We start from the raw sequence: 16,127 nt of genomic DNA, 5'->3' as shown, positions 1-16,127 counted from the left end.
CATAACATCTTATCACAGTTCCAGGCCCCTACAGCAGCTCTCCTGAAAAGCTTCTCCAGAATTGAATTGAACATACATAGGGTTTTCAGCAGTTGAATTGAGATGCCTAACCATCTTGAAAAATCTTGTTGGTTGCACTCCTCCTAAATGGAAAGGCAGATTCTTAAAGTGTTATCTCTACTCTCCAAATGGATGGCTATGTTAATATGAGGTTTTTACAGGTAGGCTGCTTATGAAACCTAGTTGGACCTCTATGAAATTGGTACCAGTCATACATCCAGTATGGATGCTACGATGACTAACACGTTAACCCCCGGCGACGAGTTAACGTGGCAGAAGGTAGTAGCTTACTGCTGAGCTCTGTAGCATCATGGTCATGCATGATACACTAAAGTGGGTGGTATTATAGAAAGGCAGACTGATGTAGCTCTACAATGATACCAAAAAATCTTGCATTTCTAGTTGCACTACAAAATATAGAGGGACAACCTCCTTTTTTGGACCTGATTTTTTTTCTACCCAAAATGCCCACCTTATTCTAGTTTTTGCAAAGGTTCACCTGTCTGTGTGCAGTTCAGACTAGTCTGCCTTAGATCTGAGGCCAAAAGGTCTAAAATCCGGACACAATTGCATTCCAACCACAAGCAAATTTTGGGTGGAAAAAAAATGGGTCCTAAAAATTAGGTTTTTCCCTCGGTATTTTGTAGTGCAACTAGAACTTTCAGATTATTTGGTATCATTTTAGAGCTATATCTGTCTGCTTTTTTGTAATACCACCTACATTGGTGTATCTTAAATGATCTTGATGTTGCAGAGGTCAGAAATAGGGTACAGCCTCATGCCTACAGGCGGGATTGGGGCTGAATCAGTTAAGAGGTTAGTGTTAGGACTGATCGGCCTGGTGTCAGGATACTGTGATTCGGTGGGATATGATGCCACATGTCTGCCACAGGGGCTTTTGTTGTTGCTTACAATTACATGTACTACATAATAACTACAAGGGTGGACACTCGTCTCCATGCTCGCGCGACCTATTTAAGAATAAACACTGATTCTTCAAGCTACGCATTGCTAGCTTGATAAATTTAGCTCAGGCATTCAACTGTATCCCTATCAAAAGTTTGACTTAATATCATACCTTTAAGGATAGCCAAATCATTTTCTCACACTACCACTCGACATGGCCCTGATCATGCCCGCTTAATATGCAAGAACTGCGAGCTGAATTGAATACCACCTTCTCATTGGCCAACTGAAAATAAGTTATAAATAAATACAGGACATCATTTTCTTTTAACCAATGAGAGGACAGTATTCCATTCAGCTGTATTTCACTTTATGATACACCAATATTGGTATTACAGAAAAGCAGATGGATGTAGTTCTGCAATGATATCAAATAATGCATAACATGTTACAGAGTACAGCAGTAAAAAAAAACTACTTTTTGGGATCCATTTCTTTAGGCCAAAAATGATAATTCTTGGTACTAGATTTTATGTCTGGATTGTAAACCTTTTGGCCAGGGATCCTAAGCAGACAAGTCTGAACTGCACACAGGCAGGTGAACCTTAACAACAAATTTGAGATTTTGGAGTAAACAGTGGCCAGGACACAAAACTCATCTGTCCCATAACCCTCTCCCTTTTAATTTTTACCTTCTGCACATGTGTGGCTGAATGTAATTCACTTGTTTCTTCGAGCTGATAATGAAAAAAGGGTCTTATGAATTTACAGGCAATACAATACCTATTGTGAGTGGTACAATATGCATCATGATGAAACAGACTCGTTCTGTACCTTGTCCAGTTGTCTTAAGATATGGAGTAATGTCTGTGTTGCTTTGTAGGCATTGTAAGAACACAGCAAGGTTACCAATATTATCAGAATTTATCATTACTTTTTTGCAGATTTTGCATATGGGTTTGTTGCATACATGATGATACACAAACTTCGAATGCTACTTATATGATATACTATTAGACTTACATGAATCGGGATATTCAAGCATTAATAGAGCTGGTTTTGAGCCTTGTGTCTTCCAATATGTACATTTGCAATGCCCCATCAACTGAAGTAATTTACTTTCTTAGTATCAAGAAAACTTAAGTTTTTTCTTCTTTTCTTTTTCAGACTTTTACAGCATGGTGCAATTCACATTTAAGGAAAGCTGGTACTCAAATAGAAAATATAGAAGAGGATTTTCGAAATGGGCTGAAGTTGATGTTATTACTTGAAGTTATTTCAGGGGAACAATTACCAAAACCCGACAGGGGCAAAATGAGATTCCATAAAATAGCCAATGTGAACAAAGCTTTAGATTTCATAGCAAGTAAAGGAGTAAAACTTGTTTCTATTGGTGCAGAAGGTAAGTGATCATAAACCTAAACAAGTTTGATTTTTCAAATGAGATGATTTAAGTCTTATGTACTTTTATGAAAGTGTAAATAACTGCTACAATGCATAATCATACATTTCTTTGACAATATTTATATATAACAGGGGGGCCCCGAGTGGCCGAGTGGTCTAACGCGCTTTCCGTTACGGATCACTGCCATCTCACCTCTGTCTGCGTAGGTTCGAGTCTCGGATTCGGCCAATGTGGGTATGTGAGAAAGCTTGCCAGTAGCTTCTCAAGGGTCGGTGGTTCTTTCTGGGGATTTCCCTGGTTCTTCCTCCACCATTAATACTGGCCACCATGTATAGCCTATCTTGTGCTGAAAAATGGCGTTAAACCCTACAACAACAACAATATATATAACAGGCAAAGCAAAGGAAAACCACTCATCCTGACTGCGTAAAAATTGGCTTGACCAAGAGAAACTTTGCCAAGTGTATGTTGCATGGCTCAGTAGATGCAGTGGTACACCTTGAGAATAAATCTGAGTGAGTTTTCTATCCTTAACAAATGCCAATGTTCGGCATTGCATCACATTTTGCAAGCTTCGGTTATAAATAACCTTTGCCTAATTTGCCTACTTGTTGGTAGTCTAGAGTCTGGAACATATAGTAAAGGAAGCATCATAGACCAGAAGAGCTTAATGGATGGTCTGTTGTCCATCCGTCGGTAAGGACAAGTTTATTATTGCTGCTTTTTCTAAACTGCTTGTAGGATTGCTTTGAAACTCTTGCATACACATTCATTCTGTGATCTGATTGGTCATAAATGAAAATGGTGCTGTTTGGATGCCCAACATGACGTTTAAAAATGACCACAATGGTAGTCACATTGGACAGCCAATCAGCACCATTTTTTAAAGGACCTACTAGACATCATAATTACACCTCTCCCTCGATAACTCGTGCACAACTGGGTCGACAAACATGGACTGCACTATAAGTGAGTTACCGAGTGATCTCCAAAAATTTAGATAAAAAAATCACTTTGACATATATAAAAAACTGGGTGGGGTGGAGTGGGGTGCGGCATTAGGAAACTGGGCTGTTTATTGACTGAATCCGCATTTTACAATCACGTCGATAATAAATTTTAATAGTGCACTTTTTCTATTGAAGTTGTTCGTTATTCTGTTTAAATAACATTTATTTCAAAATGTCCAACATATGAAAGAGCGTTCTAACTGGTTTTAACAACCATCACATGTACGCAAAGAAAGATCTGTGTATTACGTCACTGCCTTTTGTTTTCTTGATGAGCCTGTTTCCCATAGTGATGTTTAATATTATCCTGTCAGATCGGGAGTCCATAGAGCAGGGAACTAGACTAACTGTTGATACACCACCAAACAAGATTTCTTTTTTAAAAAAAACACAAATTTATTGCGCGAGACAATCATCTGCGTTGAAACGCAATTTTTGTATTGCTCAGTTAGTACAATATTGATGTCGTGTGAACTAATTAATTGGAATCAATAATGGAACTTTTTATCATCCTTGAGGATATCTCTAAGTGCCAGTTCAAAACTCGCTTGCCCACAATGGTCCTTATCTGTGAAATCATGCTCTTTATTTTACAAAGTATTTGTTTCGCTTGGCTGCCTTGTTATATTTGATCACAGTTATGAAAAGTCGGTTAATTTAAGGTAGTTCATGTTACATACACAATAACATTTATGAATGTTTGATTGATCAAGTGAAGTGAGTTCACCCGACATACAACTGGGGCTGATAGATTTTAAGTTTGTAGGATTTTCATGCCTTTTAACTTTTCTTTTATTCTACCTCCTTTATTTGATTCAAAAGACATAATTAACTTGATAATACAAAGGAGGCCAACGTTTAATTCAGTGCAACAATACAACAAAATACTTCCAGAAGTCAGTTATCAAAAACACAGTCGGCACTTAATTAGGTTCTCAGAGAAATGCTCGCGGACACAGCTGTTATGGTAGATTGATGCATTTTACATTTAATTGCAAGAGGACACATTGCATTTATGATGATTACACTTAAAAGGAACTAAAAGATAGAAATAGAACACAAATTTCAGTTGATTAAAAAATTATTTAATTTGTATTCATTTTATAAAGTACTGCCTCCACTCAGCATGAAAGACATTTTCATTGATCGAAATTTCCTTACATATCGTTAATTGTGGTGTACTAGGAATGTTGTTTGGAGAAGAAAAAAATGTAAAAAATTGTATGACCTGTTTTTAAATTTGATATTTCATAGTGTTGATTAAAATTTCCAGGTCCTATCTATTGTTTTCGATGATAAAACGAGCAGTACATCAAAGTTCCTGTTACCAATTTTTATTGCGATTTTCTTTAAAAAATGGGATCCATGCCTGACCCTGCGTTATAAGCAGGTTCGCAAGTTATCAGGGCACGAGTTATCGAAGGAGTGGTGTAGTCTTTTTTTGTGAAACACTTGTATCAGCATGGGGGTTTTCACTAAAAGACTTCTTATGGTGTCTGTCTAGTCCTAAATGAAAAATGGTGCCAATATGACATATATAGCCAGCATGGCAGCCATCTTGAAAATCTTTCTATCATAAATATACTCAAACAGAAATTAATATTGATGTGCAAATTTCACCAAAAGACTTATGTCCTAGTTGATCTTAAATGAAAACAGTACCTATTAAATGAAAATGCTACCTATTTGAAATATGGCTACCTCAGCAGTCATCTTGAAAACCTTGTTATTGTTCTTGAATATAAAGCCATATCTTGAAAACATTATCATTACTTCTGTCCAAATAGATGGCTATATCAACATGGGGATTTCATCAGTATGCTTTTTATGATGCCTAGTTGGTCCTAAGTGGAAATGGTGCCAAAGTGACATCCACTGTGTTAAACAACAGTTTATTTCAAAAGCTTGTTATCGCTGAAGAATAAGAAAAGGATTCAACACTATGGAAATTCTTTTCTCCCAGAAAAGTGTCAGCTTCTTCAAGGAAGTATTGTTTCATATTTAGGTTGATTCATTATGTAGGAAAGGTAATTCATTCTGCAACCTGCTTGCCTGCTTCTTTTAACCATAAGTCATTTTTATGTTTTACAACAATTTCTTGGATCATTGGCTTCACCTGCAGGCCATTGGAAGTCTTGTTTTACAAATGGCCCTGATTGGCCACTGGTGCCATGAATCATTATTGAAGCTATAGCAATCCATTTTGTGATGTGTGCACTTGCCCATTTGACCTTAAGGTCAAGGTTGCAGTTTTCATTAAAAGTATTTTCAATTGCTCACATTTCCGACATCCCTTGAGGATTTTGATTTCCATTCTTCAAATGAATCATTTTGAAGAAGACAAGAAAATTTGTTCTGTGACATGCTCACTTAACCCTTTTGACCTTGAGATCAAGTTCATATGTTTTACAGCAATTATTTTTTTTGTTCACCTGACATGCAAGTCCAAGCCATCTTGTATTTACAGTTGGTGATGATCTGCCTGAAATGTGGCCATCATTACCAAAAACATAAACCTTTTAAAATATCAGAAATCACTGAACAGAATTTGTTCAAATTTGAAAGAAAAGTTTCTGGCTTAAAGGGCTTTATAATTTATTGAAATCATGCTGTTCTGCCATGAAATATGGCTGCCATTAATAAAAAAAATATTAGAAAACCCTTGATATGACTTATTGAAAAAACTGAGAATTTGATCCAAGTTTACATAAAGCATCTTAGCAGAGAGGGTTTTCAATTGGTGCAGATGTTGTCTTTTCTGACAGCAAATATGATCACTGTTACTAAAGATAGAAAAACTTTCAAACAAAACCTCAAAACAATATTTGAACTCACATTGAAAGTAAGCATTTTGTTATGAAAGCCATTATAGTTTGCACACTATCAGAATTGGCTGCCGTAAAAAATAATAATTGAAAAACATTAAAAAATTGATTGCAGAATCCACTGAACACAAATTTAACAATAAGCAGTTAGCATTAATGGCCTTACAGTATTGTGTGAATGATGCAAATGTACCAAAAATAGATAGTGTCCTACTGACCTAGGCTTCTTGACAGATTGCTCTTGCATTGCTGATATTATTCTTGTGCAAATTCAGGCCCACTTTGGCTTCATTTAAAACAAAAAAATTTTCCATGGTTTGGTAATATCAGCAGTATACAGAACAGAATTAAATGTCTAAGTTTAGCATCTCGTTGATTATGCTGTCAGCTCATAAGCAGCTATGTTTTCTGATCATGGTTTGATCTACTTGGTAAATAGTCTTGTATATATATGGTTACCATATTTGAACATATACATATACAGTGAGTAACAAAGTATACAACACCAGTATATTAAAACTGTACGATGGCAGTGAGTATCTATTTTAGAATAATCTGGCAATGAAAACATTTTTGAGGTTTATGGTAGTTGGCCAAGTTGCATTGTAAAATGTTTGATGGCTAGTAGTGTAGTGTATTTTAAGGATTCACCCCATAACGAAGATGTAATTTATTTTGAGGTTGAAATGATAACAGAAAAATTAAACTTTTGCTAATACACAATTTTGTGATTTTGTTACTTTGGAAAGAATTGTAATTCAGATGTGTTGTGATGTGATGTGATTTGGATTTTTAACGTAGCTTTAACAGTTTTTCAGTCATATCGCTACGATGTCTGCAATGTGGCAGTTTATAGTGATGTCTAGCACTGGGGCATCATGCCGCAGACATGTAGCATGATGTCCCACCCAGTCACATTATCCTGACACCGGGCCGACCAGTCCTAACACTAACCTCTTAATGCTGAGCGCCAAGCGAGGCAGCTGTTAGTACCGTTTTTGTAAGTCTTTGGTATGACTCGGCCGGGGATCGAACCCACGACCTCCCGCATCCGAGGCGGACGCTCTAACCACTAGGCCACCGGAGCGGTGTGTAATTCAGAAAAGAGGTTATAATAAATACTGGTAGATGATGAATGTACTGTATTATAGGTGGCGCTCACCAGATAATAAGTACTTTTGAGAGAGTGACGTATGTAAGGTGAAGTAGTTCGCATTTAAAACATGCACAGTGGAGAGAATGTTTGCATACCTCTATGCTACATTAATGTAATGTGGATGATATTTCTTTTGGATATTGTACTTTTGGAAATTTTACATGATTTAAGCACACTGCTAACTAAAATGACTGCTCCCTTGTGTTAAAAAATCAGTCTGAATTAGTCTAAAGTACACTATACATAGCAGCTATTAAAATAGGGAAAATGAATTTTGCCAGACTAGACAATACCAGCTTCTGAAAGTGCAATGAATGAATTACCAAATATATAAAATGTAAAAAAAGTTATCGGCTCTTTTTTATACAAATGACCTCTGAAGTTCAGGAAGTGAAAATGACCAAGTAGAGCTAGCACTTTTTTGAAAGGTGCACATTTGAAGTAAGGCCAAGCTGTATACTCTATAACCCATAGTACACCCATCAATCATACACCAAAATAAAGGGAATTAAAGGTTCTTTGCATTATACCTAAGATATACAAGGTCTTTTTTAAATAGCCAGTATAACCAGTGAGGAAAGCCGGGGACATTCTTTTTCTTTAAATTCCTAACCCTATGCAAAATGCGAAACTGTATAGCGCCACCTTAAAGAAAATAAAAAAATGTTTGCAATTATTTTTTTTTATTTTCATATAATTATGTATGATGTTCTGAATAAAATGGTACATTCATATTGTGTTTAAGCATGAAAATAAGCTAATTATGATCATTTTTCTCTTGCTTACATAATTTGCCATGAGGTATGTTTGTGTGAGTAGTGACCTTAATTATGGGGAAATTAGAAGACTTAGAATATAGGAATAGAGTCAACTTAAATTTAAAACTGTTGCAATAAGTGACAGAAATATATGGTGAAAATGTTTCTTTTCATTTATTTGCAATGAAATAAAAAAATAAATGATGAGAAAGTGAATTCGCTTCTTCCATATTAAACAATAGGCAAATATTTTACACTTTGACCTTTGACCTTTATGAAGCTGATGAGTTACCTCCCTTTTCTAATTGTAAAATTCATTGTTGATATCTCAGAAATAATTCTGGCTAGTTTCATGTTCCTATCATTCAGCATAACATTGGTTGCTATGTTTACAAAATGTAATGTGCATTCTTAAAATCGCTCACTTTTATCATGGGGGGGCGGAGGCTGGACTTGTTAGAGACTCTGACACTCATAAATACTGTTCTGTGGGGAAAAAAGCAGGAGAATTATTCATAAGGATTGTTTTGATGCTTGCGACTTAAATGTTTCAGCCATATAAACATAATTAAATCATAAAAAATAATACCTACATCTTCTTTATGGTGGCGCTCACCAGATAATAAGTACTTTTGAGAGAGTGACGTATGTAAGGTGAAGTAGTTCGCATTTAAAACATGCACAGTGGAGAGAATGTTTGCATACCTCTATGCTACATTAATGTAATGTGGATGATATTTCTTTTGGATATTGTACTTTTGGAAATTTTACATGATTTAAGCACACTGCTAACTAAAATGACTGCTCCCTTGTGTTAAAAAATCAGTCTGAATTAGTCTAAAGTACACTATACATAGCAGCTATTAAAATAGGGAAAATGAATTTTGCCAGACTAGACAATACCAGCTTCTGAAAGTGCAATGAATGAATTACCAAATATATAAAATGTAAAAAAAGTTATCGGCTCTTTTTTATACAAATGACCTCTGAAGTTCAGGAAGTGAAAATGACCAAGTAGAGCTAGCACTTTTTTGAAAGGTGCACATTTGAAGTAAGGCCAAGCTGTATACTCTATAACCCATAGTACACCCATCAATCATACACCAAAATAAAGGGAATTAAAGGTTCTTTGCATTATACCTAAGATATACAAGGTCTTTTTTAAATAGCCAGTATAACCAGTGAGGAAAGCCGGGGACATTCTTTTTCTTTAAATTCCTAACCCTATGCAAAATGCGAAACTGTATAGCGCCACCATAGTGCATTATCTATTGTAACTGCCTCAGGGAATTAGACATATGAGATGATATTTCTTTTTCACATTTAATTAGCCTCTAATATTCCTTTGTTCATACTGACTCCCTGCACTAAGGTTGATCCTAGCTTTTATAGATCTTCCTGGGAGAAATCTTTACCAGAAGACCTTTCTAGACTTGACGTTGAGCTAAACTTGTGGTTTGATTGTGTTAACTGCAGATCTTTAATTAACTTTACGATAGATATAAAAATGTACAAAACATAAATTATGTAACCAACTGATAGCCATATATCTGCTGTCCATGCACACTTCTTTGCAACATTTAATGTGAACTAGAATTTCCAAAAATGTTATATTATGTGAGAAATTACTTCTAAAATATATCTTTGTGAGCTATTAATTACATATCAAACAGTAACAACTTAACTCAATTTTAACACATTAACCCCAGGCGACGAGTTAACGTGGCAGGAGGTAGTAGCCTATTGCCGAGCTCTGTAGTGTCATGGTCATGCATGATACACTAAAGTGGGTGTTATTATAGAACAGTAGGCAGATGTAGTTCTACAATGATACCAAATAATCTGGAATTTCTAGTTGCACTACAAAATACAGAGGGAAAAACCTAATTTTTTTGGACCCGATTTTTTTCTACCCAAAATTTGCCTGTGGTCGGAATCAGATTTTGTGTCCGGATTTTAGACTTTTTGGTCTCATATCTAAGGCAAACCGGTATGAACTGCAAACAGACAGATGAACCTTTGCAAAAAGTAGGATAAGATGGCATTTGGAATAAAGAGTGGTCTCTATACAAAAATAATGGCTAAGTTTAGTACACAAAAAAAAAGAAAAAAATAGAACTCCAACTTTTACCCTTGTACTGATGCATGAGCCAAATAGCCAATGAAAAACGTTGTTTCTAATACAACTAGGCAGTATGTTATTGAAAGATCATCTGGGATTTGGTGTTTTCAGATCTATTCCGAAATAGCTTTCAAAATGTGTTTCCTATTTGAATTTCAGGTGGAAACCTCCAGGGGTTAATGTGTTAAGCACTTTACAGATATAATGTACTAAGAGAGCTATGCATTTCACAGCAAGTGATCACCAAACTAAATGTTTGGCTATAAAAGGAAATTTGCTATCTTTGATTTATTTAAGTCTACAAACACACAGTCCCACTGATATAATGGTGTCTTTGTTTCAGCTGCCTGTCATTCTGAATTGTAACCTAATCCCATTTACAGAGTGACTTAAGAAAATGTCATTTTTAACAGGAATCACAGCCAGTAAATTTAACTGTAAATAAAGATGAACCTTTCTGTCACAGACATACATTTATTAAATTTATCAAGAGAATTTTGAGAATTATATACCTATATCTTCTCTTTTAAAACCTACAATAGAACTTCAAATAATTAAATTTAGCACACTAAAGTTCAAAGAGAGCAAGATCCAGAATGGAAAATTCCATAGTGCCAATTTAAGGTTAGTCAGATATTCAAATGTGTTGATGTATTCACGCATTATTTGAGAGCATGAAGAATCTTCATTGCAATGATGTGTCAAAAGAAAATATGATATTAGCGTGAATACTGCAAGGCTGAGGTGTCAACACTTAAAGCAAACAAGATTATATAATTTTTAAAGCACTATTAGTGCATTATGAACTATTATTTTTCTTTGACCTTTTAAAATGTGCGTCCCCCAAATTTGGAGGGTGCGGGACACAGTGTCCCTGCCCTTGGGATCTGATGTGCAACACATTTAACACATTAACCCCTGACGAGTTAATGTGGCAGGAGGTAGTAGCCTACTGCCAAGCTCTGTAGCGAACATGCAAACAATATATGAACACACCCCCACCCCCACCCACCCCGTTTTATATTGCACTGGCTTTAAAATTTGAGGAGGTAAGTAGGTATTTTTAAAAAATAATTATTAACATACTATGCATTGTATTGATTAGTATATATAATGCTGTTATATCTGGGCTATGTCAGAAACAGTGTAAAAGGAGTAGGGTCCACTATGGGAACATGGATTTTCTACCAACCATGATGTGTATAGTGTATATTGTCAAAATGCTTAATCAGCTTGGTTATGATCAAGACATTCCTCCTGTATTTTGTCTGACATTTTCTTGGTGCGAGGCAAATGTTATTTTCCTTTGAATCTGTCACATTGGTGTCTTTGATTTTATTATAGAGTTTTATAAGCGAGGGCCTTGGTGTCAAATGGGGGCCATTTTCCCACACAATTAGGCATGATATAAATGTACTTTTGTGTCCACTGAATATCCCACATTGTTACCTGTATAAGGTTTTGCTATGATGGTATCAGTTCACAAGAACTAATACAATGTACCCCTTTTACTACATGTTTCAACTGACACAACAATGGATTTTGATTTGTGGTGGTATCAGTTCACAACAACTAAAACAATGTTTCAACTGTCAAATAAGGCCTCATAACAACAATAGGTTTTGATTTGTGGGACTTCATCACTAACAGTATATCATTTCCTATGCTGTCATGTATGTTCCATTGCCCATCTGTTCATCTGCTGTCAGCCATGCCTTGTATGCCATTGATAGCAAATTTTCTGATAGTGATGATGATAATGATGATGGTGTGTGTGTGTGTGTTTGATGATAATTAATGTGGCAAAGGAGGTAAAAGATGTTGCAATAAAAGAAAGCATTTATTATGTACATTAAAATTTGACTCCAGATTTGCTGTTCCTTCAGTTTTAGTGTTATCCATGCAAGCTTCACTTGTTTTTTCCTTGAATTAGTTAAACAGTTTTTTTTCTTCTTCAAAAAGGTATTTCACCCAAAAACACTATTTATGCCATTCAGCTTTAATTTAAAAATCAGTCAAACCTGTCTACAGCAGCCACCCATGGAAAAAGGCAAAAGTGGCCTTGGTAGACAGGTGGCCACTGCCTTCACTGCTGATACACTCCAGTGGCTGCGGAAGGCAGAGTGAAAGCACTGCTTGGTTAAAACACTTGGCCGCTGACCACCAATGACAGTTGAATGTTGATTATATGACATTTATATAGCAAATTTGCCCCGGCGAGATTAGAATGTCCATTGTGACCAGGTGACTGCTGAGCTCAGGTGACCATTAGGACAGGTTTTACTGTAATTATGTAATTAACAATTGACTGCAAGCAGACTTTTGTACCTCCAAAATAACACTCAATAGGATGAAGTGGCATAGTTTTATCTTATCGGGTCCTGAAATAAGTGGTGGGGGATGATAATGAAAGCTAGATATTGTTGCTCTTACCTTCTTTCTTTATTTTGTTCTAGATCTGTTGTATATGTGTATGTACATTGTGAAATTAAATATGCATACAACTGGTTATACTATATTTCTTTTCCTGTCTCTTATGAATTTTCTATCATTCTTCAGTTTTTAGCTTCTTTTGAACTTGAACATAGTCTTTCATATGAATGCAACAGAAAGTTTTTTTTGTAGATCGGTTATAAAATCACTTTAAATACCTTGACAGGGACCTTGGGTGGCCAAGTGGTCTAATGCTCTCAGCTTTAGTGATCACTATTATCTCAACTGATCTGTGTTTGCATGGGGTCAAATCTTGGGCTTGGTCAATGTGGTCATGTGAGAAAGTTTGGTGGTAGCTTTCCTTGTGTTGGTTGTTCTTACTGGGGTTTCTGTGGCTTCTTACTCCACCAGTTATACTGGCCACCATGTGTAGTCGATGATGCGCTGAAAAATAGCATTAGACCCAAAACAACATCAGTACTTTAATATTAATCCTGCATGTTTAAACTGTAACCACAGTAGCCAAGCTGCTTGTTAACAATTTCAACAAATTTCAAGTTTAACATTTGCTGAATTTTTTCTTAAGTATAGTAAAGAAAGATATAAACAGAATATACAGCTAGGACAATATTGAGACTCAGTATTTAACTGCAACACTTTGCAGAAAACTAAACTTGAAAATTTTGGTAGGATGAAAGAATTCAAAGCAAGATTTATTTGGCAAGAAACAAGAAAACTCCATGTTAAAGAATTTTTTTAAAATATTAAATTTTGTTGAGATAAAAAAAATCTAGGCTGGATTTGTTTGCCATAGCAATCGACTGTCTTCTTGTGCATGTTCAAATAAAGCATACCCAGTACTAATCCATTGTTAACAACAAATTACCCACATTAAAAAGAACTCTTGTGTTGACGAACTAGAGACTGAATGTGAGGTTTTAGTATAAGTTGCTGGCCTGCATTTTTTTACCATATATTCGTACAGAAATTGACTCAATTTTCAGAGTTCATTTAGATTCTTTTTATCAACATTCTTTCTTTGAAGGTTAATTATTCCTAAATGAAAATGGTGCTGATCAGACATCCTGTATAGCCATCACTGCAGCCAGTTTAAAATTATTGCTAATACTAATGAATATCAGAGATGGTTTCATTGCACAGCAGCAGTCTTATCTTAGATTCCTGAAAATTCTTTTCAGATGAGTGTCAGTTCCTTTGAGGTACTCCTGATTTAGCTGTACTGGTTTTGGACCAGAAGAGCTTGAGGTTGGCCTGTTATATGTCATATGTCTCAGTTCAATAGCACAAAATTGTTACTGCTACTCCTGAACTAGTTGGAGGGTTGCCATGAAGCTTGACACTGCACATTCATCCCAAGGTCTAGTTGGTTATAAATGTAAATTATTCCACTTACACTACTGCATTGACCATCTTGAAAATTTTGTTATTACTACTCCTGAACATATATCACCACATGATTTTCACTTACAGACTTGAGCTCCCATTTCCTTGACATGATATCACAAATAATGTGTTAAAAGTGTTGTTGAAACCAACAAATCAAACCAAAAGACTTGATGTCTGTTTGGTCCAGAATGAAAAATGTGCCAATATGACATAACGGGGGGGGGGGGGGGCCACCATAGCAGTCATCTTGAAAATGCGAATGCTATTTCTTCTGAACGGAAAGTTAAATTGAAATATTGTTTCATTCATTGGCTGTTCAAATACCAGTCAGCAATGTTGACAAGCTCCCTCCATGGTGAAGTTGCTAATTACCAGCCTGCTGGGGTGTGCAGCCTTCCCTCTAAGTGAATGGTAGATGTGCACGCTGCATTGTGCAAGCATTTCAGTGACTTGAGCAAAAGTTTTAGATCATCATAAAACATCCATACAAATTGCACAAAATAATGCATAATACACTTTAATTATTGCAAGTCAACTATGCGGTGATATCTGAGCAGCTGCGGGGATTTCTGAGCAGCTGCGCAGATGTGAGCGTGCACAGCTTAGAGGGAACGTTGAAGGTGTGGAGTGATTTATAGATAATTTCCTAGAGTGAGCATGGATGGGATTAAGTGCCCCAATGTGATACATGGAGAAATGAAGATTTGCCTGAGCTGTAATGTACATCTGAATGGATGGTGGTTGATGTGGTTTCATGAAAAGACTTCTTATGATAATTAGTTTGTCCAAAGTTAAATTGTTCTGATATGATTTTCAATAGAACTACCATGGTGCCCATCTTAAATCTTTCTAATGTTGCTCTTACTGAATGGATTGTCTTATTGATTTGGGGGCTTTTCAGCAAAAGACTTCTTATAAATATAAGTTTGCCCAAATTGACAATAATGCCGCCCATCATGTAAAACATGTTTTTGTATGAAATGATGGTCATTTAAAACAAGGTTTTCACCAAAATACTTTTAATTGGTTCTGAATGAAATTTTGCCAATGTGGACAGCATGATTGCTATCTACAAGTTTGTTATTGCTTAAGAATATTGGTGATGCTTTTGATATTTGGTGGATAAAGAAGAAATGGTCTTATCTTCTGGTGATTTGTTTTGGTCAATAGAGTGTTGGTCTCTTCAAGGCACTCTTGGTTATAATTTGTTTACATTTTTAGCACAGGTACATATATAGTAAGCCTTTTAGTATCTTTGGCTCGGGGTTTTGCATGCACAATAAGTCATATTCTTAAGTTTGTATGCATGTGTGTGTATATATGCATGTATTTGTGTCAACAGGATACATAGATTGCTGTCTTCACATAAGTGACAATAAGTGAAAAGCCCCATTTCAGATCTTCAGGAAAAAGCACTTGTAGAGTGGAGGAAGCTGATTAGAATTGACTATATGACTATAAGTGATTAACTGATCGATTTACAACCTTGTAGATTAGATTTCTCCATACATAAAAATAAACCCTGCCATAGGTTGATGTGTAATTGTTTTAAAATTACCTATGGAGAAAAGTATTGACCCATGTTCGTTGTTTTCATTATCTGATGCAGACATCAGGATGACATGTCTCTGTACAACATGTACATGTAGGTCCTAATCTATACAAACAGACTGATTTTTCCTGCTGAAATATTGTAGGTTAAGATTAGCGACTACTTTGACTTGTCATCCATTCTTGTCAAGTGTTTATTCCTTGGAGAGAGAAAACAGTAAACATCTTTAGGCAAGTTAAGCTGAGTTTTGGCCTATCCTTAAATACTTTCTTAGACCGAAAGTTATTTTGACATTAATGTATTGTCCTTGCATTAAAGATAACGTGGATGCTAAATGGGGCATGCTTTATGTTACCAAGCAGCTTGTCAGTATGATCTTGAAACCTTTTCAGTTTTGTATTTTCTTACTGTAATATTTCACAATTTGATATCTAACACATAGTGTATGTTCTTTCTTACAAGTGCTGACCTCACAGAGATCTGAAGTTGCATA

At 35.7% G+C, this 16,127-nt stretch overlaps 1 protein-coding gene across 2 annotated transcripts in view; it reads left to right on the top strand.

Moving 5' to 3' along the window:
- Positions 1-16,127, top strand: part of LOC149804744 (alpha-actinin-like) — a 151,257-nt gene that overhangs the window by 19,752 nt on the left and 115,378 nt on the right. For both annotated transcript variants that reach the window (XM_089943802.1, XM_089943795.1), the window contains exon 2: positions 2,134-2,368. In XM_089943802.1, the coding sequence (XP_089799928.1) occupies positions 2,134-2,368 (235 nt within the window). The remainder of the gene's footprint in view (positions 1-2,133; positions 2,369-16,127) is intronic.

Source organism: Sinohyriopsis cumingii, chromosome 2 (assembly GCF_028554795.1).
Source record: "Sinohyriopsis cumingii isolate HCF-2022 chromosome 2, ASM2855479v2, whole genome shotgun sequence".
Classification (NCBI taxonomy): domain Eukaryota; kingdom Metazoa; phylum Mollusca; class Bivalvia; order Unionida; family Unionidae; genus Sinohyriopsis; species Sinohyriopsis cumingii.
The sequence above is the reverse complement of the archived record's forward strand: the minus strand, read 5'-3'. Positions and strand labels throughout refer to the sequence as shown.